Genomic DNA, 26,365 nt, shown 5'->3' with positions numbered 1-26,365 from the left:
AATCTGCATTATATAAATATTGAAACATACCTCACACAATTAAACCCGGTGTACTTGGAAGCTCAGCTCAGTTCACTGCAAAGGACAGGGTTGTCTGATCAACTTTCTGGATTCAGGTTTTCATACTTAAAATACTTAGTGAAAAAATGTATTCAATCATTCATTCATTTTCTTTTCTGCTTATTCTCTTTATTAATCAGGGGTCACCACAGTGCAATGAACTGCCAACTTATCCAGCATATGTTTTATGTAGCGGATGCCCTTCCAGCTGCAACCTAGTACTTGGAAACACCCATACACTAATAAAAAAAATAAATAATTCACGGTGGCGCAGTGGGCAGTGCTGTCGCCTCACAGCAAGGTTGCTGGTTCGAGCCTCGGCTGGGTCAGTTTGCATGTTCTTCTAGTGTTGGCGTGGGTTTCCTCTAGGTGCTCCCGTTTCCCTCACAAGTCCAAAGACATGCGCTACAGGAGAATTTAATAAGCTAAATTGTCCATAGTGTATGTGTGAATGAGAGTGTGGGTTTCCCAGTGATGGGTTGCTGAAAGGCCATCTGTTATGATCACGCTTCACAGACTGGAGCAGCAACCAATTGCGATTCACAGACTGGAGCAGTGACCAATCATGCTTCTCAGTGTGAAGCAGCAATCAATCATGCTTCTCAGTCTAGAGCAGCGACCGATAATGCTTCGTAGTCTAGAGCAGCGACCAATCACGCTTCACAGACTGCAGCAGCAACCAATCAGGCTTCACAGACTGGAGCAGCGACCAATCATGCTTCTCAGTCTGGAGCAGCGACCGATGATGCTTTGTAGTCTAGAGCAGCAACCAATCATGCTTCACAGACAGAAGCAGCGACCAATCATGCTTCGTAGTCTGAAGCAGCGACCAATCATGTGTCACAGACTGAAGCAGCGACCAATCATGCTTCACAGACTGGAGCAGCGACCAGTCACGCTTCACAGACTAGAGCAACGACCAATCACGCTTCACAGACTGGAGCAGCGACCTATCACGCTTCACAGACTGGAGCAGGGACCAATCAATCATGCTTCACAGACTGGAGCAGCGTGAAATTACACTGGAGCAGCGACCAATCATGCTTCTCAGTCTGAAGCAGCGACAGATAATGCTTCGTAGTCTAGAGCAGCAACCAATCATGCTTTACAGACTGGAGCAGCGACCAATCATGTGTCACAGACTGAAGCAGCGACCAATCATGCTTCACAGACTGAAGCAGCGACCAATCATGCTTCACAGACTGAAGCAGCGATCAATCACGCTTCACAAACTGGAGCAGCGACCGATAATGCTTTACAGACTGGAGCAGCGACCGATAATGCTTTACAGACTGGAGCAGCGACCAATCAAGCTTCAAAGACTGGAGCAGCGACCAATCACGATACACAGACTTAAGCAGTAACCAATGATGCTTCTCAGTGTAAAGCAGCGACTAATCACATTTCACAGACTGAAGCAACGACCAATCATGCTTCACAGATTGGAGCAGCGACCAATCACATTTCACAGACTGGAGCAACGACCAATCATGCTTCACAGACTGGAGCAACGACCAATCACGCTTTACAGACTGGAGCAGCGACCAATCTTGCTTCACAGACTGGAGCAGCGACCGGTAATGCTTTACAGACTGGAGCAGTGACCAATCACGCTTCACAGACTGGAGCAGCGACCAATAACGCTTCACAGACTGGAGCAGCGACCAATCACGCTTTACAGACTGGAGCAGCGACCAGTCACGCTTCACAGACTAGATCAGCGACCAATCACGCTTCATAGACTGGAGCAGCAACCAATCACGCTTCACAGACTGAACCTGCGACCAATCACGATACACAGACTTAAGCAGTGACCAATTATGCTTCTCAGTGTAAAGCAACAACCAATCACGCTTCACAGACTGGAGCAGCGACCAATCACGCATCACAGACGGAAGCTGCAACCAATCACGATTCACAGACCTAAGCAGCGACCAATCATGCTTCTCAGTCTGGAGCAGTGATAGATAATGCTTCGTAGTCTAGAGCAGCGACCAATCAAGCTTCACCGATTGGAGCAGCGACGAATCACACTGAAGCAGCGACCAATCATGCTTCTTTAGTCTGGAGCAGCGACCAATGATGCTTTATAGTCTAGAGCAGCAACCAATCACACTTCACAGACAGAAGCAGCGACCAATCATGCTTCATTGTTTGGAGCAGCGACCAATCACGATTCACAGACTGGAGCAGTGACCAATCATGCTTTACAAATAGGAGCAGCGACCAATCATGTGTCACAGACTGAAGCAGCAACCAATCATGCTTCACAGACTGAAGCAGCGACCAATCATGCTTCACAGACTGAAGCAGCGACCAATCATGCTTCACAGACTAGAGCAGCAACCAATCAGGCTTCACAGACTGGAGCAGCGACCAATCATGCTACTCAGTGTAAAGCAACGACCAATCCGTCTTCACAGACTGGAGCAGTGACCAATCACACTTCACAGATTGGAGCAGCGACCAATCACGCTTCACAAACTGGAGCAGCGACCAATCATGCTTCACAGACAGAAGCAGCGACCAATTATGCTTCTCAGTTTAAAGCAACGACCAATCACACTTCACAGACTGGAGCATCGACCAATCATGCTTCACAAACTGGAGCAACGACCAATCATGCTTCACAGACTGGAGCAATGACCAATCATGCTTCAAAGACTGGAGCAGCGACCAATCACATTTCACAGACTGGAGCAGCGACCAATCACTTTTCACAGACTGGAGCAGCGACCAATCACGCTTTACAAACTGGAGCAGCGACCAATCACACTTCACAGACTAGAGCAGCGACCAATCATGCTTCACAGACTGGAGCAGCAACCAATCATGCTTCACAAACTGGAGCAATGATCAATCATGCTTCACAGACTGGAGCAGCAACCAATCATGCTTCACAGACTGGAGCAGCGACCAATCACGCTTCACAAACTGGAACAACGACCAATCATGCTTCACAGACTGGAGCAACGACCAATCATGCTTCACAGACTGGAGCAGCGACCAATCACGCTTCACAAACTGGAGCAACGACCAATCATGCTTCACAGACTGGAGCAACGACCAATCATGCTTCAAAGACTGGAGCAGCGACCAATCACATTTCACAGACTGGAGCAGCGACCAATCACTCTTCACAAACTGGAGCAGCAACCAATCATGCTTCACAGACTGGAGCAGCAACTATTCACGCTTCACAGACTGAAGCTGCGACCAATCACGATACACAGACTTAAGCAGTGACCAATCATGCTTCTCAGTGTAAAGCAACGACCAATCACGCTTCACAGACTGGAGCAGCGACCAATCATGCTTCACAAACTAGAGCAACGACCAATCATGCTTCACAGACTGGAGCAACGACCAATCATGCTTCAAAGACTGGAGCAGCGACCAATCACATTTCACAGACTGGAGCAGCGACCAATCACTCTTCACAGACTGGAGCAGCAACCAATCATGCTTCACAGACTGGAGCAGCAACCAATCACGCTTCACAGACTGAAGCTGCAACCAATCACGATACACAGACTTAAGCAGTGACCAATCATGCTTCTCAGTGTAAAGCAACGACCAATCACACTTCACAGACTGGAGCAGCGACCAATCACGCTTCACAGACTGGAGCAGCGACCAATCACACTTTACAGATTGGAGCAGCGACCAATCACGCTTCACAGACTGGAGCAGCGACCAATCACGCTTCACAAACTGGAGCAGCGACCAATAACTCTTTACAGACTGGAGCAGCGACTAATCATGCTTCTCAGTCTGAAGCAGCGACGAATCACGCTTGAGCAGCGACCAATCATGCATCTCAGTCTGGAGCAGCGACAGATAATGAATGCTTCGTAGTCTAGAGCAGCGACCAAACACGCTTCACAGACTGGAGCAGCGACGAATCACGGTACTCGGTGTAAAGTAGCGATCTATCACGTTTCACAGACTGGAGCAGCGACCAATCACGCTTCACAGACTGGAGCAGTGACCAATCATGCTTCTCAGTCTGGAGCAGCGACCAATCACGCTTCACAGACAGAAGCAGCCACCAATCATGCTTCGTAGTTTGGAGCAGTAACCAATAATGCTTTACAGATTGGAGCAGCGACCAATCATGCTTCACAGACTGGAGCAGCGACCAATCAGGCTTCACAGACTGGAGCAGCGACCAATCAGGCTTCACAGACTGGAGCAGCGACCAATCATGCTTCACAGACTGGAGCAGCGACCAATCACATTTCACAGACTGGAGCAACGACCAAGCATGCTTCACAGACTGGAGCAGCGACCAATCATGCTTCACAGACTGGAGCAGCGACCAATCACGCTTCACAAACTGGAGCAGCGACCAATCACGCTTTACAGACTGGAGCAGCAACCAATCATGCTTCACAAACTGGAGCAATGATCAATCATGCTTCACAGACTGGAGCAGCAACCAATCATGCTTCACAGACTGGAGCAACGACCAATCATGCTTCACAGACTGGAGCAGCGACCAATCACGCTTCACAAACTGGAGCAATGACCAATCATGCTTCACAGACTGGAGCAACGACCAATCATGCTTCAAAGACTGGAGCAGCGACCAATCACATTTCACAGACTGGAGCAGCGACCAATCACTCTTCACAGACTGGAGCAGCAACCAATCATGCTTCACAGACTGGAGCAGCAACCAATCACGCTTCACAGACTGAAGCTGCGACCAATCACGATACACAGACTTAAGCAGTGACCAATCATGCTTCTCAGTGTAAAGCAACGACCAATCACGCTTCACAGACTGAAGCAGCGACCAATCACGCTTCACAAACTGGAGCAACGACCAATTATGCTTCACAGACTGGAGCAACGACCAATCATGCTTCAAAGACTGGAGCAGCGACCAATCACATTTCACAGACTGGAGCAGCGACCAATCACTCTTCACAGACTGGAGCAGCAACCAATCATGCTTCACAGACTGGAGCAGCAACCAATCACGCTTCACAGACTGAAGCTGCGACCAATCACGATACACAGACTTAAGCAGTGACCAATCATGCTTCTCAGTGTAAAGCAACAACCAATCACGCTTCACAGACTGGAGCAGCGACCAATCACGCTTCACAGACTGGAGCAGCGACCAATCACACTTTACAGATTGGAGCAGCGACCAATCACGCTTCACAGACTGGAGCAGCGACCAATCACGCTTCACAAACTGGAGCAGCGACCAATAATTCGTCACAGACTGGAGCAGCGACTAATCATGCATCTCAGTCTGGAGCAGCGACAGATAATGAATGCTTCGTAGTCTAGAGCAGCGACCAAACACGCTTCACAGACTGGAGCAGCGACGAATCACGGTACTCGGTGTAAAGTAGCGATCTATCACGTTTCACAGACTGGAGCAGCGACCAATCACGCTTCACAGACTGGAGCAGTGACCAATCATGCTTCGTAGTTTGGAGCAGTGACCAATAATGCTTTACAGATTGGAGCAGCGACCAATCATGCTTCACAGACTGGAGCAGCGACCAATCACGCTTCACAAACTGGAGCAGCGACCAATCATGCTTTACAGACTGGAGCAGCGACAGATAATGCTTTACAGACTGGAGCAGCGACCAATCAGGCTTCACAGACTGGAGCAGCGACCAATCAGGCTTCACAGACTGGAGCAGCGACCAATCAGGCTTCACAGACTGGAGCAGCGACCAATCATGCTTCACAGACTGGAGCAGCGACCAATCACATTTCACAGACTGGAGCAACGACCAATCATGCTTCACAGACTGGAGCAATGACCAATCATGCTTCACAGACTGGAGCAATGACCAATCATGCTTCACAGACTGGAGCAGCGACCAATCATGCTTCACAGACTGGAGCAGCGACCAATAATGCTTTACAGACTGGAGCAACAACCAATCATGCTTCACAGACTGGAGCAGCGACCAATCATGCTTCACAGACTGGGGGAGCGTTTAATTACACTTCTCAATGTAAAGCAGCGACCAATCATGCGTCTCAGTCTGGAGCAGCAATGGATAATGCTTCGTAGTCTACAGCAGCGACCAATCAAGCTTTGCCAACTGAAGCAGCGACGATTCACGCTGCACAGACTGGAGCAGCAACCAATCATGCTTCTCAGTCTGAAGTAGCGACAGATAATGCTTCGTAGTCTAGAGCAGCGACCAATCATGCTTCACAGACTGGAGCAGTGACCAATTATGCTTCTCAGTTTAAAGCAACGACCAATCACACTTCACAGACTGGAGCAACGACCAAACACGCTTCACAGACTGGAGCAAGGACCAATCACGCTTCACAGACTGGATCAGCGACCAATCATGCTTCTCAGTCTGAAGCAGCGACCAATAATGCTTCGTAGTCTAGAGCAGCGACCAATCATGCTTCACAGACTGGAGCAGTGACCAATTATGCTTCTCAGTGTAAATCAATGACCAATACGTCTTCACAGACTGGAGCAGCGACTAATCACGCTTCACAAACTGGAGCAACGACCAAGCATGCTTCACAGACTGGAGCAGCGACCAATCATGCTTCACAGACTGGAGCAGCGACCAATCACGCTTCACAAACTGGAGCAGCGACCAATCACGCTTTACAGACTGGAGCAGCGACCAATCATGCTTCACAGACTGGAGCAGCGACCAATCACGCTTCACAAACTGGAGCAGCGACCAATCATGCTTCACAGACTGGAGCAGCGACCAATCACGCTTCACAAACTGGAGCAGCGACCAATCACGCTTTACAGACTGGAGCAGCGACCAATCATGCTTCACAGACTGGAGCAGCGACCAATCACGCTTCAAAGACTAGAGCAGCGACCAATCACGCTTCACAAACTGGAGCAGCGACCAATCACGCTTTACAGACTGGAGCAGTGACCAATCATGCTTCTCAGTCTGGAGCAGCGACCAATGATGCTTTGTAGTCTAGAGCAGCAACCAATCACGCTTCACAGACAGAAGCAGTGACCAATCATGCTTCGTAGTCTGGAGCAGTGACCAATCATGCTTTACAGATTGGAGCAGCGACCAATCATGTGTCACAGACTGAAGCAGCGACCAATCATGCTTCACAGACTGAAGCAGTGACCAATCACGCTTAACAGACTGGAGCAACAACCAATCATGCTTTACAGACTGAAGCAGTGAACAATCATGTTTCTCAGTGTAAAGCAGCGACCAATCACGCTTCACAGACTGGAGTAGCGACCAATAACGCTTCACAGACTGGAGTAGCGACCAATCACGCTTTACAGACTGGAGCAGCTACCAATCACGCTTCACAGACTGGAGCAGCGACCAATCACGCTTCACAAACTGGAGCAATGACCAATCATGCTTCACAGACTGGAGCAGCGACCAATCATGCTTTACAGACTGGAGCAACGACCAATCACGCTTTACAGACAGGAGCAGCGACCAATTATGCTACTCAGTCTAAAGCAGCAACCAATCATGCTTCACAGACTGGAGCAGTGACCAATTATGCTTCTCAGTTTAAAGCAACGACCAATCACACTTCACAGACTGGAGCAACGACTAATCATGCTTCACAGACTGGAGCATCGACCAATCAGGCTTCACAGACTGGAGCAGCGACCAATCATGCTACTCATTGTAAATCAATGACCAATCCGTCTTCACAGACTGGAGGAGCGATCAATCACGCTTCACAGACTGGAACAGCGACCAATCACGCTTTACAAACTGGAGCAACGACCAATCCGTCTTCACAGACTGGAGCAGCGACCAATCAGGCTTCACAAACTGGAGCAACGATCAATCATGCTTCGTAGTCTGGAGCAGCGACCAATCATGCTTCACAGACAGAAGCAGCGACCAATTATGCTACTCAGTCTAAAGCAGCAACCAACCATGCTTCACAGACTGGAGCAGTGACCAATCATGCTTCTCAGTTTAAAGCAACGACCAATCACACTTCACAGACTGGAGCAACGAAAAAATCATGCTTCACAGACTGGAGCATCGACCAATCAGGCTTCACAGACTGGAGCAGCGACCACTCATGCTACTCAGTGTAAAGCAACGACCAATCTGTCTTCACAGACTGGAGCAGCGACCAATCACGCTTCACAGACAGAAGCAGCGACCAATTATGCTACTCAGTCTAAAGCAGCAACCAACCATGCTTCACAGACTGGAGCAGTGACCAATCATGCTTCTAAGTTTAAAGCAACGACCAATCACACTTCACAGACTGGAGCAACGAAAAAATCATGCTTCACAGACTGGAGCATCGACCAATCAGGCTTCACAGACTGGAGCAGCGACCACTCATGCTACTCAGTGTAAAGCAACGACCAATCTGTCTTCACAGACTGGAGCAGCGACCAATCACGCTTCACAAACTGGAGCAGCGACCAATCAGGCTCCACAGACTGGAGCAGTGACCAATCATGCTTCACAGACTGGAGCAGCGACCAATCATGCTTCACAGACTGGAGCAGCGACCAATAATGCTTTACAGACTGGAGCAACAACCAATCATGCTTCACAGACTGGAGCAGCGACCAATCATGCTTCACAGACTGGGGGAGCGTTTAATTACACTTCTCAATGTAAAGCAGCGACCAATCATGCGTCTCAGTCTGGAGCAGCAATGGATAATGCTTCGTAGTCTACAGCAGCGACCAATCAAGCTTTGCCAACTGAAGCAGCGACGATTCACGCTGCACAGACTGGAGCAGCAACCAATCATGCTTCTCAGTCTGAAGTAGTGACAGATAATGCTTCGTAGTCTAGAGCAGCGACCAATCATGCTTCACAGACTGGAGCAGTGACCAATTATGCTTCTCAGTTTAAAGCAACGACCAATCACACTTCACAGACTGGAGCAACGACCAAACACGCTTCACAGACTGGAGCAAGGACCAATCACGCTTCACAGACTGGATCAGCGACCAATCATGCTTCTCAGTCTGAAGCAGCGACCAATAATGCTTCGTAGTCTAGAGCAGCGACCAATCATGCTTCACAGACTGGAGCAGTGACCAATTATGCTTCTCAGTGTAAATCAATGACCAATACGTCTTCACAGACTGGAGCAGCGACTAATCACGCTTCACAAACTGGAGCAACGACCAAGCATGCTTCACAGACTGGAGCAGCGACCAATCATGCTTCACAGACTGGAGCAGCGACCAATCACGCTTCACAAACTGGAGCAGCGACCAATCACGCTTTACAGACTGGAGCAGCGACCAATCATGCTTCACAGACTGGAGCAGCGACCAATCACGCTTCACAAACTGGAGCAGCGACCAATCATGCTTCACAGACTGGAGCAGCGACCAATCACGCTTCACAAACTGGAGCAGCGACCAATCACGCTTTACAGACTGGAGCAGCGACCAATCATGCTTCACAGACTGGAGCAGCGACCAATCACGCTTCACAGACTAGAGCAGCGACCAATCACGCTTCACAAACTGGAGCAGCGACCAATCACGCTTTACAGACTGGAGCAGTGACCAATCATGCTTCTCAGTCTGGAGCAGCGACCAATGATGCTTTGTAGTCTAGAGCAGCAACCAATCACGCTTCACAGACAGAAGCAGTGACCAATCATGCTTCGTAGTCTGGAGCAGTGACCAATCATGCTTTACAGATTGGAGCAGCGACCAATCATGTGTCACAGACTGAAGCAGCGACCAATCATGCTTCACAGACTGAAGCAGTGACCAATCACGCTTAACAGACTGGAGCAACAACCAATCATGCTTTACAGACTGAAGCAGTGAACAATCATGTTTCTCAGTGTAAAGCAGCGACCAATCACGCTTCACAGACTGGAGTAGCGACCAATAACGCTTCACAGACTGGAGTAGCGACCAATCACGCTTTACAGACTGGAGCAGCTACCAATCACGCTTCACAGACTGGAGCAGCGACCAATCACGCTTCACAAACTGGAGCAATGACCAATCATGCTTCACAGACTGGAGCAGCGACCAATCATGCTTTACAGACTGGAGCAACGACCAATCACGCTTTACAGACAGGAGCAGCGACCAATTATGCTACTCAGTCTAAAGCAGCAACCAATCATGCTTCACAGACTGGAGCAGTGACCAATTATGCTTCTCAGTTTAAAGCAACGACCAATCACACTTCACAGACTGGAGCAACGACTAATCAGGCTTCACAGACTGGAGCAGCGACCAATCATGCTACTCATTGTAAATCAATGACCAATCCGTCTTCACAGACTGGAGGAGCGATCAATCACGCTTCACAGACTGGAACAGCGACCAATCACGCTTTACAAACTGGAGCAACGACCAATCCGTCTTCACAGACTGGAGCAGCGACCAATCAGGCTTCACAAACTGGAGCAACGATCAATCATGCTTCGTAGTCTGGAGCAGCGACCAATCATGCTTCACAGACAGAAGCAGCGACCAATTATGCTACTCAGTCTAAAGCAGCAACCAACCATGCTTCACAGACTGGAGCAGTGACCAATCATGCTTCTCAGTTTAAAGCAACGACCAATCACACTTCACAGACTGGAGCAACGAAAAAATCATGCTTCACAGACTGGAGCATCGACCAATCAGGCTTCACAGACTGGAGCAGCGACCACTCATGCTACTCAGTGTAAAGCAACGACCAATCTGTCTTCACAGACTGGAGCAGCGACCAATCACGCTTCACAAACTGGAGCAGCGACCAATCACGCTTCACAGACTGGAGCAGTGACCAATCATGCTTCACAGACAGAAGCAGCGACCAATTATGCTACCCAGTCTAAAGCAGCGACCAATCACGCTTCACAGACTGAAGCTGCGGCCAATCATGATACACAGACTTAAGCAGTGACCAATCATGCTTCTCAGTGTAAAGCAACGACCAATCAAACTTCACAGACTGGAGCATCAACCAATCACGCTTCACAGACTGGAGCAGCGAACAATCACGCTTCACAGACTGGAGCAGCGACCAAACACACATCACAGACTGGAGCAGCGACAAATCACGCTTCACAGACTGAAGCTGCGAGCAATCACGATACACAGACTTGAGCAGTGGCCAATCATGCTTCTCAGTTTAAAGCAACGACCAATCACACTTCACAGACTGGAACAACGACCGATAATGCTTCACAGACTGGAGCAACGACCAATCACATTTCACAGACTGGAGCAGCGACCAATCAAACTTCACAGACTGGAGCAGTGACCAATCAGGCTTCACATACTAAGGCTGCGACCAATCACGATACACAGACTTAAGCAGTGACCAATGATGCTTCTCAGTGTAAAGCACCGACCAATCACATTTCACAGACTGGAGCAGCGACTAATCATGCTTCACAGATAAGAGCAGCGACCAATCATGCTTCACAGACTGGAGCAGCAACCAATCATGCTTCACAGACTGGAGCAGTGACCAATCATGCTTCACAGACTGGAGCAGTGACCAATCATGCTTTACAGACTGGAGCAGCGACCAATCACGCTTCACTGACTGAAGCAATGACCAATCACGCTTCACAGACTGAAGCAGTGACCAATCACGCTTCACATACTGGAGCAGTGACCAATTAGGCTCCACAGACTGGAGTAGCGACCAATTATGCTTCACAGACAGAAGCAGCGACCAATTATGCTTCACAGACTGGAGCAGTGACCAATTATGCTTCTCAGTTTAAAGCAACGACCAATCACACTTCACAGACTGGAGCAACGACCAATCATGCTTCACAGACTGGAGCATCGACCAATCAGGCTTCACAGACTGGAGCAGCGACCAATCACTCTTCACAAACTGGAGCAGTGACCAATCATGCTTCACAGACTGGAGCAGTGACCAATCATGCTTCAAAGACTGGAGCAGCGACCAATCACGCTTCACAGACTGGAGCATCGACCAATCAGGCTTCACAGACTGGAGCAGCGACCAATCACTCTTCACAAACTGGAGCAACGACCAATCATGCTTCACAGACTGGAGCAGTGACCAATCATGCTTCAAAGACTGGAGCAGCGACCAATCACGCTTCACAGACTGGAGCATCGACCAATCAGGCTTCACAGACTGAAGCAGCGACCGATAATGCTTTACAGACTGGAGCAGCGATCAATCACTCTTCAAAGACTGGAGCAGCGTCTAATAATGCTTCTCAGTCTGAAGCAGCGACGAATCACGCTTGAGCAGTGACCAATCATGCATCTCAGTCTGGAGCAGCGACAGATAATGCTTTGTAGTCTAGAGCAGCGACCAAACACGCTTCACAGACTGAAGCAGCGACCAATCACGCTTCACAGACTGGAGCAGTGACCAATCATGCTTCACAGACTGGAGCAGCGACCAATCATGCTTCACAGACTGGAGCAGCGACCAATCACGCTTCACAGACTGGAGCAGCGACCAATCAGGCTCCACAGACTGGAGCAGCGACCAATCATGCTTCACAGACAGAAGCAGCGACCAATCACGCTTCACAGACTGAAGCTGCGACCAATGATGATACACAAACTTAAGCAGTGACCAATCATGCTTCTCAGTGTAAAGCAACGACCAATCACACTTCACAGACTGGAGCATCAACCAATCACGCTTCACAGAATGGAGCAGCGACCAATCATGCTACTCAGTGTAAAGCAACGACCAATCTGTCTTCACAGACTTGAGCAGTGAACAATCATGCTTTACAGACTGGAGCAGCGACCAAACACACATCACAGACTGGAGCAGCGACCAATCACACTTCACAGACTGGAGCAGCGACCAATCACACTTTACAGACTGGAGCAATGACCGATAATGCTTCACAGACTGGAGCAACGACCAATCACATTTCACAGAGTGGAGCAATGACCAATAATGCTTCACAGACTGGAGCAGCGACCAATCAAACTTCAATCACGCTTCACATACTAAGGCTGCGACCAATCACGATACACAGACTTAAGCAGTGACCAATGATGCTTCTCAGTGTAAAGCACCGACCAATCACATTTCACAGACTGGAGCAGCGACTAATCATGCTTCACAGACTGGAGCAGCGACCAATCATGCTTCACAGACTGGAGCAGCGACCAATCATGCTTCACAGACTGGAGCAGCGACCAATCATGCTTCACAGACTGGAGCAGCGACCAATCATGCTTCACAGACTGGAGCAGCGACCAATCATGCTTCACAGACTGGAGCAGTGACCGATAATGCTTTACAGACTGGAGCAACGACCAATCACGCTTCACTGACTGGAGCAATGACCAATCACGCTTCAAATACTGAAGCTGCGACCAATCACGATACACAGACTTAAGCAGTGACCAATGATGCTTCTCAGTGTAAAGCACCGACCAATCACATTTCACAGACTGGAGCAGCGACCAATCATGCTTCACAGATTGAAGCACCGACCAATCATGCTTCACAGACTGGAGCAGTGACCGATAATGCTTTACAGACTGGAGCAACGACCAATCATGCTTTACAGACTGGAGCAGCGACCAATCACACTTCACAGACTGGAGCAGCGACCAATCACGCTTCACCGACTGGAGCAGCGACCAATCACGCTTCACAGACTAAAGCTGCGACCAATCTCGATACACAGACTTAAGCAGTAACCAATCATGCTTTTCAGTGTAAAGCAGCGACCAATCACGCTTCACAGACTGGAGCAGACACCAACAACGCTTCACAGACTGCAGCAGCAACCAATCACGCTTCACAAACTGGATTAGTGACCAATCACTCTTTACAGATTGAAGCTGCAACCAATCACGATTCACAGACTGAATCAGCGACCAATCATGCGTCACAGACAAAAGCTGCTACCAACCACAATTCACAGACTTAAGCAGCAGCCAATCATGGGTCACAGCCAGGAGCAGTGACAAATCTTGCTTGCTGTCCGGAGCAGCGACCAATCATATTTTACAGACTGGTGGAGTGACCAATCACGCTTCACAGTGTAAAGCAGAGACCAATCACGTGTCTCAGACTGGAGCAGTGACAAATCTTGCTTTTCAAACTGGAGCAGCGACCGATAATGCTTCTCAGTCTAGAGCAGCCACCAATGACACTTCATCAACTGGAGCAGCCACCAATGACACTTCATCAACTGGAGCAGCGACCAATCAAGCTTCACCAACTAGATCAGTGACGAATCATTCTACTCGGTGTAAAGCTGCGACCTATCACGCTTTACAGACTGGAGCGGCGACAAATCTTACTTTTCTGTCTGGAGCAGCGACCAATCATGCTTCACAGACTGAAGCAGCAACGAATCATGCTTCACAGACTGGAACAGCGACTAATCATGCTTTACAGACTGGAGCAGCGACCAATCATCATGCGTCACAGACAGAAGTAGCGACCAATCATGCCTTACATTGACCAATCCCGCTTCTTAGTCTGGAGCAGCGACCAATCACGTTTTACAGACTGGAGGAGCGACCAATCATGCTTCAGCGACTGGAGCAGCGACGAATCACGCTACTCTGTGTAAAGCAGCGACCTATCACGCTTCACAGACTGGAGCGGCGACAAATCTTGCGTTTCACACTCTCAGAAATAAAAGTATGTGAGCTGTCACTGTGGTGGTACCTTTTCAAAAGTTACAGATTTGTACCTAATAGCCCGTTTCCACTAAATGGTACGGTACGGTACCGTACTACTTTTTCGGCACCCTTTCGAAAGGGTAACAATCACGAGAAAGAGTACCAAAAGGCGGAGCTAGACGCGCAGCTAAACGCTATTGGTTTACAGCGATACGTCATTCGCTTACACAACAAGCCAGAATAAAAACAAAAGAGTCGCCATGTATAAAATACACAGCTGAGAGATTAATAATCTCACTGATACATATAATAACGAGCCATGGTCGACCCGGGCTCAGACAAACCTTGTCATTGTTTTGATAAACAGCCACATTGCCAAAAAGTCAAGCAGATTTACCCTGTGCCCCTAAGTTTTTTACGAGCCAGTCTTAAGTGCGAGCGGTTTCGCTTTCTTGTGTGCGCGTCTATATCTGAAATAACAAACTTCTTGAGCTGATGATAATAATGACATGCGGAAAAACAAAGGAGAAGCCAGAAAAAAAGGAGTATGTTGTTTTTTCAGCAAATGTGAACAAACTGCCATGTTTAACTATTATCATCACCTTTTGGACTATTATGAACTCAGAATGACAGAATTACTCTCTAACAGAGGTTACATATGCAGCTGAAGACTAAAGACACAGATGAGAGGTTTTCATTGACTGTAGGCTATATTTTGTGTTGTTTTCTTAACCTAAACAAGGACTAAATGTATGCTGTGTGTAGTTCTTCTGTAGTTGGTAACATATCGGAGACTGGTCTGTTTGTGTACATATTTGTTGCATTTATTTATTTATTTATTTTATATAATTACAGACGTTTCAGTAGGCTATTTCGTCATTGATCTGCAGTTATAATCAAATCATTTTCATAGAAAACCTGGTAATAAACATTTATAAAGAAGTATTTATGTGTCTGTTTTGTGAGAAGTGCTTCTCATATAATTTGTGAACGACCCGTACAGCTTTACTGTAGCGAAAATGACGTCGACTGAAACTTTGTCATACACCATGGCCACCAAAAGGGTAATATATAATTTTGAGAAAAGGTAACACCCCAGTGACAGCTCACTTACCTTTGTTTTCGAGAGTGTAGAGATGGACCCAGACCAAGCAGACTCTCAATCAGCTGTTGTTCGGTCCCTGTTGTCGATTGAAAAGCATACTTTTCGTTAGTAGCAGTATTTCTGCGCACCTGCAGGTCTCCCTCCGTTGGCCAATGACCACTGGGGACCAAGGTTGTACAGACATCCCAAGTCTCTTTGAAGTTCCCTGAGTCTCTGGCAAATGCATAGAGACTGCCAGATGCCCGCAAACGAGTGATAATCTTCCAGAAATCGCGTCTCTCTCTCTCGGTCCTTAAATACGTCGCCACCCTTCTCACCTCTCCCCACCGCATCCATCCTCGCTCTTCAGACACGTTGCGCGCACCCTGTCAAACACCCTCCACCCGGGCATGCACATCCACGTAGCATAACTCCCGCAAATCTCACCCGGGAAAAAACTATTCTCAACTTGGGATGTCTGATGTCTGTGGATTCGTGTGGATTTATCTTGAATTAGTCCTTCACAGATCTTCACAATGGCAGATGATGCTTCAGAATGTTCTGTAGCAAACGTACTCCAGCTGTATAAGCACTGTTGTCACCTTCAGCCCAGTCAAGCAGCAACTGATGACAAACGCTGTGTGCCTCGAGCTAATAAGAGAAAACAGAACGCGTTCTATGATTCTGATGTTGCTAAGCAACCATAATCCGTACAACCGCAAATAAGAGAAAAACAAAACAAACCAAAAAAACTTGTCAAAGTCTCAATCATTTAGAAAAAATATTACCATAAGCTTAAGAGGTTCAAAATTGAACGACATTTCAGCAAGGAAAATATTAAATCTAGGTATTGCCTTTAGGAATCGAGTTAACTACTACTGTATATCCCATGACACCCCTGTCCTACGTGCCGTACGTGTGTGTCACGTGACCGCCGTGGGTGGAAGCAGCATGGCGCGCGAGAGTGCGGAGCTTTTCCACAAACTCTACTTTATTTGCACTTAGTTCTTGTCTAAATTTAACCCAACACGGGGAACGTGAACGGATAGAAAGCTGGAATTGCGCTCGCAGGATGGACGAAGGGAATACACTTCAGTTCCCGTCCCTGCCCGCCGCCAAAGAAGAGCAGCTGGTATGTTATAAACATTAGCACACTGCTAACAACTGCTGGATTGCAGTCACTCTTTAGCGTAACCATTTTAAAGCAGTGTTGTGCCTGTCTCGTATAAATACATTGATAAATGTAACTGTTTTTGCCTAAATTCTTAACGGATAACAAAGCTTGTTAATTAACTAGTTGCTGTGAGCAGTTAGCTTGTGCACGCAGTGGCAGTCTACAAGAATCACAACAAAGTCATCTAACGTTACATTACAGCGTGTTACATTACAGACATGACAGACAGACGACCATGGTAATATCTGCTGTGTTATTTGTGAATAACCCGGCTTCATTGTATGCTTACACGATTATAAACAACGTTATTTATGCTGCTTAGAAACAATTTAGCAACTGAAGCGATGAACAATAGCCTCCTGGACTAGCATTGAGTGTTGTCATTGGTAAAGTGTGTTAAATATTCGCACATTCTTTCAATTTTGAACAGTAACAACTTAAATTTGAATATTCGGCCTTATATAAGTAAGTATTACTTCAAAACAATACTTGCGCTATTTAATTGACTGAACAATGTTGTAATTTGATAGTCGTTGGCTGCTAATGTTATTTCCCTATTTAGAATTTGCAAATACTTGATTATATTATTCTGAATGTGCGAATATAAAACTTTTACCTCAATGGCTTTGTCAGGTTGTAACCCATTTGAATAGCAATATGCAGTTTTAGGGCTTCCCAATATTGGAAAGTATTTTTTATCCTGCGATATATATTGCTATATGACTACAATTTCACCATATTTGGACAGAATGTATCACTTTTAGATTAATTGGAGTGATTTTGTAGGGGAATGTAAACAATCTACAACCATCATATAATATAAATTCACTAAAGAAAAATATACAAATGAAATAAACAGTGTTTTATTGTTTTCTGATGAGTCACACTGTATACAGTAAATTAATAATCAAATGTAAATAATACTGCATAGTCTTCGTTTTGTAAACAATTCGATAAAATTGATTGTTATTAATTTGTCAAAGTTACAAACGGTACAGTTTCTTAGGCCTAAATGCTTTGAAAACCCTCACACTAGGGATGTACTGATACCATTTTTTTTTAATGATCTGATCACGATACCAAAATTCTGAGTATTGACTGATACAGATCCGATTCCGATACTGTGCTTTTTTTAACAATAAACAGCTTCTGTAGTTCTGGTGATAAACTCAAATAATATATCTTCTTTAGTAAACAATAACAGACCTATAGCCCTACTGTATATGACAGATGGCACAATCTAACCTAAAACATGAAGCTTGCCGTAAACTAGGCTACATTATTTGAGCATTCGTTATGACATTGATCTGTTGTGGTCCAGCAGCTTATGTTTCCTTTTTAAATATTAGGATTTTTCTTTAAAATCTGTAATGGGCTACTACTATTGACACTAATCGTTGGTAAAATTACCAACCTTTTAGCAAAGCATGATATTTTCCTGCAGGTTTGACGCAGACTAAACGAAACCTTCTGATGCCAATTTTATTTAATAAACATTCCCTTGCCCAATTCCGCCGCGAGTGAGACGGAGAAACTGAATGTATGTTTAAAAAAGACATTTTTGTCTGTAAAATGATCTTTTTGGGACAAATTTTGTTTTGTATAATTTGTTGGTCATTTTAACGTATTTTTGTTGGTCAGTTATCTACAAATAAAACAAGAGTATTTGAGGTGAAGTTCAAAACAAGGTCTGCTTATATGCTTCAGTGCACAAACTGACAAACAGGTCTGTTAAATAAAATATTGATATAATAAAATGACAGTGAAATAATTACAGAATGAAGAACGAATAGTAGAATGAAGTGCTTGATGCATCACTGAGACACAGTGTGCAGCCCTCCGGTATCTGCAGACACTTTCAAAACTGAGCAGCACAAAGGGAAAAAATCACAGCGCAACATGATTTAGAAGCAGCAATGAACTCCTTGATGCAGGTCAAAATAAACCCATTTAAAGCAAAACTAAATGCATTTCTCCACTGATTATTTAAACTAATAGGAACAAGTAGTCGGGAAAGTGTTTCGAGTTGTCATGAATGCGACACAGTTTGATTTGTGAATGAACGGAGAATGATTGACAGGTGCGGCGGAGGAAAGCGTGTAACTCAACATGAATTTAACCACATGAATAATCATCTGTGCTTCACATTAAACTGTTGAATGTCTTCAGAACATTTAGGATATAGTAGGCCTACACAACCACTTTCTAGTTCTTTATAGTAGGCTACCTTCATGGCTTTTTTTGGCCTTTAAATGACACAGGATATATCGCACATGCAAGATCGGATTTTACACAGTCACAGACCTCAAAAGACACTTGCAAAAATTATCAATCATAATCCACAGTCAAAATTGCGTATACTCGTGATTATGTACATATTATGAATGATCACATTGCGATATCGATGCTGAAACGATATATTGTGCAGCCTTGCTTTTAATATAACCTCTTAACCTTCTGGGAAATCCCGTGCAATCCTGGACCAGGCTGTATCCTGAGCAGATGCTGTGGTGGTCATGAAGGAGTGGAGAGCATGATACTGATTCCTATAAGAGCTCAGTGACAGACAAGCCTCCGCATTGGTCTCCTGGGCCAGCCTGTACACCTGCAGGTGACCTACTCGCACCTAAAGCTTCTCCACGATAGAGGTCCAGCGTTCTCCAGCCTCTGGCGCCTAGACTGCAGCTCTGCACAAGACGCTTGGCCAGAGGAGACATGGTCAGGTCCAACTGAGCATGGTCTCTTTTGAGGTTTTCTTTCCTTCACTTTCGTCAATTGGTGAAGTTTTGTTTATCGCCACTAGCTTGCTTGGTTTGGGACTGGTGGAGCTGCGCATCGATGGATTTGCTCTTTAGTGTTTGGACTTTCATCAGTAAAATTTTTACCATACTGAACGGACCTGAACTGAACTAAACTAAACTGAACTTCAACTATGAAAACTGGACTGATGCAGTTTTTATTTTACTATAGTCTTATTTGTTAAGCTGCTTTGACATAATCTACATTGGTAACGTGCTAGAGAAATAAAGATGAACTGAATTGAATAGTTGGCTGCGGTGTATTATTTTAGTAGAGATATATATAATACTGAAACTGTAGGAATGCTTCAAATTTGATCATCTAATTTTGCTATCTCCTCTTTTGCAGGACTGGGCTTATCCAATGAGAAGAGAGATGCAGGTGAGTAATAAAATCAAGAAGATACAGTTTGCACAATATTGTATTGGATTATGGCTGTTCTACTGAGACAATAACCTGTGGTGCAGGATATAATTTTATTAATAAACATGCTCAGTATTTATTTTCATATTTGCTCACCCTCAAGTCATCAAAGATGTTTTTTTTCCTTCAGTAGGATCAGTGATCCTTGAGGATTCACTAATTTCAAGTCAAATGACATTCTGAGAGTCAAAAACATGTCATTTTAGCATCAATATCACAATGTGCACATCCACAATAGTCGCATCGCAGGATCTGTAGAGTCGAGTCTGAATTAAAGTTGAAAAAAAATTATTTGTGAGGTCGTTGCAAAATGTAACCATAAAGTTACCAAAAAGATTCTCATTTGTATGCATTTTTAAGGCTTTGACTAAGCGTTTAAAGCATTCAGCCACACAAAATGAAAATATTTGTAACTTTGATGAAGATTAATTGCATTTATTTATCAATATGAAGAGTATACAGTGGTATTTTACAATTGATAATTAAATTTCTTTACCTTAAAACCAGGGTAAGAATTACAGGGAATGACCCCCCTAATTGATGATTGACCCGTATTACCAATGTATTACCAAACTACTACAGAAAAAGTTGACCTCCCCCAATCATCAATGTATAATTCCCACCCTGCTTAATACTGATGTTCTTCCAGAAAACCATAAGGCACTGTCTATTTCATTTATATCTTTGCATAAATATCATTACATTTATCAATAATTGTATTTCATGCATGACAAAATCATCCCAGTTAATCTAAAATTGATTTGTTTTTCAGATAGAGCTATTTATTTTTCCCTGTTGAACTTCAGCTCAGTATTGCATGAAAGAAATATTGCAAAATCAGTTTTTTCCAATATTATGTAGCCCTATTATACAGACAGACAAGACTAAATTTGTATCCATGGCTTCTCATGATACATTTTCAAGAGGGCTTGAGATTAACACGGATTAGACAGACACCCCCACTAGCCACTTTGGCTGGTTAAAATTTTTTTAAATCGCCAGAACAGAGAAGCAGCTCGATTGATAACTGTTTGCACGAGCTAAAGAAAGCAGGTGAATACTGAACGAGAGGATGATCAGGCGCACAGGCGATCCTTGCTCACTGACATTGTGAGGCACAGCTGATGTGATGCACCAGATTGTTTAAAAGGTCCCATTCCCTTACGCAAAACAACTGTGCCTGGGAACGCAACTGGTGCGATTGTTTTTATTTGAAATAGATTAGAAAAAACAGTGCTCGTGCACCCACAGTCCTGCTGCTTTCAAGAAATCTCCAGATTTTTGCATGCAGCAGCTGTTGCCACTTTTGCTTTTTCCATTCTTTGAACAGATTATTGTTGGATCTAACGTTAACAGTGTGCACGTAATCACCTTTTCTCTATCGCACACAATGTTTTTCAACTGCTTTCTTTTGCTTGCAGTTATTTTTGTTAATATTGTTTAATTATTATCCTTTACAATAGCATTGCTAACAGGAGATAACTCTATTTATCTATAGTTACCTGATGATCTGGGACCTTTAGCCTGGACAGACTACGATGTATAGTTTTAGATAAATCAGAATATTTGTTTAAATGTCGATTGTTTTTTTTTTTATATATATAACATTTTTGCTTAATAAAAAAATCTATGTATATTTAAATTGTTTTGTCACATTATTTAAAATTTGTGGAACAGAAATAATTTGTTTGGTGTATCTTTAGTGTTAAGCCATAAAAAGTCAAAAGGAGGCATGTGTACATAACATAATTTAAATCAAGTAATTTTAGCATGCCAAGGTCAAATTTATGCATATAAAATATATTTTCCCAACAACAAAATTGTGGCTAGTAAAAATGGTGAGTGGCTAGTAATCTTGAAAAACTACTAGCCACTGTGGCTGGTGATCAAAAAAGTTAACTTCATGCCCTGATTATCAATTTTTTAAATGTCGTACCTTGGTCAACACACCAATATATTTATATTTATAAATTTTTTTCTATGCGTTTTATATTTGGCCACTCAATAAAGTCATCTAAGGATCTTTTTTTTCTACTTTCACTAACAACCAAATCTGATGTGATGCTTTAGGAAATCCTCCCAGGCTTGTTTCTTGGACCCTATTCAGCTGCTATGAAGAGTAAGGTACTGCAAAACTGATCTACTCTCATGCATTATGGTGAATATATTCTCTATGTGTTTTTTTTATATATATAATAACTCATCCTCTCTTTCAGCTCTCAATGCTTGAAAAGCAGGGGATAACTCACATTGTGTGTGTCAGACAAGACATCGAGGCCAACTTTATAAAGCCAAACTTTCCCCATAAATTTAGGTAAGTTTATCTCTGGATTTTGGTTGTTTTGTGCACATACTTTAATATGAAGGTCTGAGGTCTGTAATAACAGCTAATTTTCTTGATTTCATTGTAGGTACCTAGTTTTAGATATAGCTGATAACCCTGTGGAAAATATTATTAGATATTTCCCCATGGTAAGCATGTTTTTCTTTATAAGTGTTATTAATGCACTTTATTTCATGTGTTATTCTATTGTCTAATTATGATTACCTGTTCTTTTTTTCTACAGACTAAAGAGTTTATTGATGGATGTTTAGAGACGGGAGGTAATAAATATTTCTCAATATTGATCTAGTATTCAGCATTGACATGTGTACCATCTTTGTAATAATTAAATGCATATTTATTACAAAATGTTGTATTCATGTGTAAAATTCAGTTTCTTGTTACCATTGCGGTGTTGGTTATTCCATCTTGGATATATAATCAATATCTTGGATCTCTGTGTGTTGCAGGAAAGGTACTTGTTCACGGAAATGCAGGGATATCAAGAAGGTATGCTAGAATTGCAATTTAATATAGTAGTTTATAGTTTATAAAAATCTAAATATTTTTATTTAAAGAATATTTGTAATATTGTGTAATAGTATATAGTTATACTATATAATTATATTATACAGTACACTTTTATATTTGTATTATACAATACAAACATGAAATATTATTAAAAAAGAATTTCTGTATTATATTTAAAAAGGCTAATTTAAATGTAAAAACCTGATATTTTTCAGCGCTGCCTTAGTTATTGCCTACCTTATGGAAACATTTGGTGTGAAATACAGGTAATAATATCTGTAGACAGTCCATGCATATGTAGAAATGTTCAATTTATCTTGAAGTTGATTGTGTTGTATGTTGTTTCTTGGTAGGGATGCCTTTAGTCATGTACAGGAGAGACGATTTTGCATTAATCCCAATGTAGGCTTTGTTCATCAGCTACAGGTATGATTAATAATTGATTAAGCATTAAGTGCTATAGCTGTTTAATATACATATGTACTAATAAATGGATGTTCTTTCTGTTTGCATCAAGGAATACGAAGCAATATATCTTGCAAAGCTCACCATTAAGATGATGTCACCCATTCAGTTGGGCAGGTCTTTCTCCATCCAAGCTGGGATGCCAGGTATGAGCACATTGTTTTATGTGTATAATACAGCTCTAATACTGAGGATACTTATTAGAATTGGTATTTCGATAGAATTTTGTGTGTATTTGTCCATCAAAATGCCCAAGACAAATTAATTTTGATACTGAATTTGTGCGTGATAAATGAAAATCACATGTAACTTTCATGACAATTTTTTTCAATCATTCCATGAATTCCATGATTTTATTTTTTAGTCATTTTTTTTTTAATGCATAATTTGATCTCTTCTAGGTTGTACTGTCAGTATAACATATTTTATTATTATTTATTTTTCTATTCTATTCTATTTTTTTCTAGTTTATAATCTTTCAATGTTGTTTTAAAGTATTGTTTGTTGTCAGTCTACTTTGGATTTTTGTTCTTATCCCTTTGGAGTCTTATTATCGCCAGTGTTGAGACACTTTTTCCAGCCCAAAAGCTGTCCAAAACCCACCCAAATGCACACAAAAACGCCCAAATTATTAGAATAATATGTAATTAAATTTTTATTTACTTTAATCAAAAATTAGCCTAGTTACTCTAATTGTCATAATTTTAACCATACAGCAACCAACACCAACAGTCACAGAACCACATTAGTAAAATAAAAACATAACTGGATCACACCACAGCACTGCACTAATTGTTCTGTAGATTACACTACCTATTTGCCTATATATTGTAGATTTATTTGTTTGAAGATGATAGTTTGTAAATTATTTGCATTAAATATCCTGTGAAATTAACATGTAGTGTTTTAAATGTTAGTTTCAGTCTGTTAGTTTTAAGGATATCAATTAGCTAGTGTGATCCATCGTGTCTTCAGTAAATCTGGTGATCCTAAAAAAAATTCATTTGGCAACCCACAAAACTATGACTTGTTTGACACAACAGCTCAGGACATGAGTTCCAGCTTCCACAGCAGCTCCATGTGATCCTAGTATGGATTCAGATAGATGCATAAATTCGTCCCATTTGGCATTTTAGGTCTTTTGAGCATAATTTTGTGCTGCTTGTCAATGTTTGTTCTTGCTGTCAATTGAGGGAAAACTGTTTGATAAATTTCTTTATGATAAACTGATATGAGTGTAATTGCAGGCGCTGCATGCAACCTTTGATACCGGATCGGGCGGGAAACCAATCTGGCAACTCTGCTTATCATATTTATTATGAACAAAAATGTTATAAAATAGAACTGACATTTGTATATTTGGCATTTTTGCCTTTATGTATTTGGTATTGGGAAGGGATGTACCCTTTTTACAAGACTGTTATGACAAGTTTAATGGTCATCAGCATTGTAAATCCAGCAGTTTTTAATTTGATTTAAAAAAAGAAACGTATACATTCATAAAACTATAAGTTGTATTATATCATCTTTCCAACAAATTCAAAAATAAACAAAATTCCTTTATGCGAGGTGTTTCTAATGTCTAATGGGTGGGACAGAAAATTTGACAACATCTCTTCTGTCTGCCGTTATTAGTTCCACACTATTATCTTCTTTTTCTGAAAGTCTTGATGACACTATTGAGTTTTATTTCTTAATTTGAGCTAATAGGATTTTTAAAAATCTTATTTTCCCTATTTGTGTCTCTCTAAATGTACCCAACAGTGAGTATGTTTACATGGACACCAGTAATCAAATTATTTGCGCACGGGATAAAACTATTTGCGCATATGCGAAGAAAATCACTGCATTTTGTGATGCAGGTGTCTGCGGTCTGTCACGGACTCGGTATGTGCAAAGAATAGTGTTAAACAGCCATGTGTATAGACTATCCTGCTGCAAAAATCCTACACGATAATAATAGCTTGATTGTGGTTTTTACATGTCTGTACTGCACTTAAATAATGCGACTAAATCAGCATACTTGTATGTAGCTGTTCTGTAAAACGGCACAGGACACAAATTAGATCTTAAAAGTTGCAAGAAATGTTGAGGACATTCAGTAAAATAGAATCGTAAATGTAGCTTTTATTTTACATTACATTTCATCTTAAGCGACTTAAATCTGTAAACACAAACAAGCGGTTGTGGATTGCTAATGGGAATCACCTCAGCTGTGATATTGAGGTGGATATTCCCACTAACAATCCCGGCTGGTACCACGACTTGAATTTGCAATCCTTTGAATGCAAGTCCAACTCTCTAACCATTAGATCGCAATAAATTAGTTAGTTGTATTGCAAGACTGGGGTCTATCATATGTACAACAAGTAACGCACAAAGCTAGGGTCATTACATAATGTCACTATGCATAATGCCTTTCATTTCCTTACAGGAAGCCTGAAGCGAACACTAGAGGAGGATGAAGATTTCGGAAGTATGCAAGTCACAGCAGCACAAAACGGATAGGCTTTACTAAAAGAAGTGCTTAACCACAGTGGACTTTTCTTTTTACATTTTTATTGGGATTAAAAATGTAAATATTTGTACAGGGCTGGGAGGGAGAGACTGCTCCTCGTGACCCGTGGAGCTGGGGAAATTTTCATATTTTTTTCTTTTTTTCCTTTTTTGAGCTGTATGCACTGAAATATTTTGCAGTTTTATAGTATTTAAAGCATTTTGCATTTGCAGCGGGACAGTATTGCAATAATGCACTTTTGATACTTGAATTACTGTTACTTTGTTGGATGGGGAGGGTTGAAATGGGACGAGACTGTCACTTCCATGGAAATAAATTGGTAGGATGAATCAGTCTTTATCTGGGGAATGAACTGAGGTAAGGAAAGACACGTTTGCCATAGAATTAACATCCCACTGCTCAATAAAAGATGGCTACTTACA

At 43.2% G+C, this 26,365-nt stretch overlaps 1 protein-coding gene and 1 long non-coding RNA gene across 5 annotated transcripts in view; one reads left to right on the top strand and one right to left on the bottom strand.

Annotated features, from left to right (window-relative positions):
• Positions 1–16,630, bottom strand: part of LOC141378535 (uncharacterized) — a 20,162-nt gene extending 3,532 nt beyond the window's left edge. The window contains exons 1-2 of the long non-coding RNA XR_012393284.1: positions 15,741–16,630; positions 31–75 (exon numbers count right to left, since the gene is read on the bottom strand). This is a non-coding gene — a long non-coding RNA (uncharacterized lncRNA). The remainder of the gene's footprint in view (positions 1–30; positions 76–15,740) is intronic.
• On the top strand, positions 16,625–26,365 carry styx (serine/threonine/tyrosine interacting protein). Of its 4 annotated transcripts, none has more exon segments than NM_001024390.1 (11): positions 16,625–16,842; positions 20,032–20,064; positions 22,177–22,230; positions 22,323–22,420; positions 22,518–22,578; positions 22,674–22,710; positions 22,900–22,939; positions 23,176–23,226; positions 23,314–23,386; positions 23,478–23,571; positions 25,860–26,305. In NM_001024390.1, coding segments are annotated over 11 exon segments (675 nt in total). In that variant the 5' UTR covers positions 16,625–16,782; the 3' UTR covers positions 25,934–26,305.

Source organism: Danio rerio, chromosome 17 (genome assembly GCF_049306965.1).
Source record: "Danio rerio strain Tuebingen ecotype United States chromosome 17, GRCz12tu, whole genome shotgun sequence".
NCBI classification, from domain to species: domain Eukaryota; kingdom Metazoa; phylum Chordata; class Actinopteri; order Cypriniformes; family Danionidae; genus Danio; species Danio rerio.
This window is presented reverse-complemented; position numbering and strand designations above follow the sequence as displayed.

Bases quoted from the DNA above. Each gene is read 5' to 3' on its own strand.
- styx (XM_073927298.1), top strand. From the start codon at position 16,783: ATGGACGAAGGGAATACACTTCAGTTCCCGTCCCTGCCCGCCGCCAAA. The intron at 20,065-22,176 runs GTGAGTAATAAA...GTGATGCTTTAG, and splicing joins CAATGAGAAGAGAGATGCAG to GAAATCCTCCCAGGCTTGTT. The intron at 22,231-22,322 runs GTACTGCAAAAC...CCTCTCTTTCAG, and splicing joins CAGCTGCTATGAAGAGTAAG to CTCTCAATGCTTGAAAAGCA.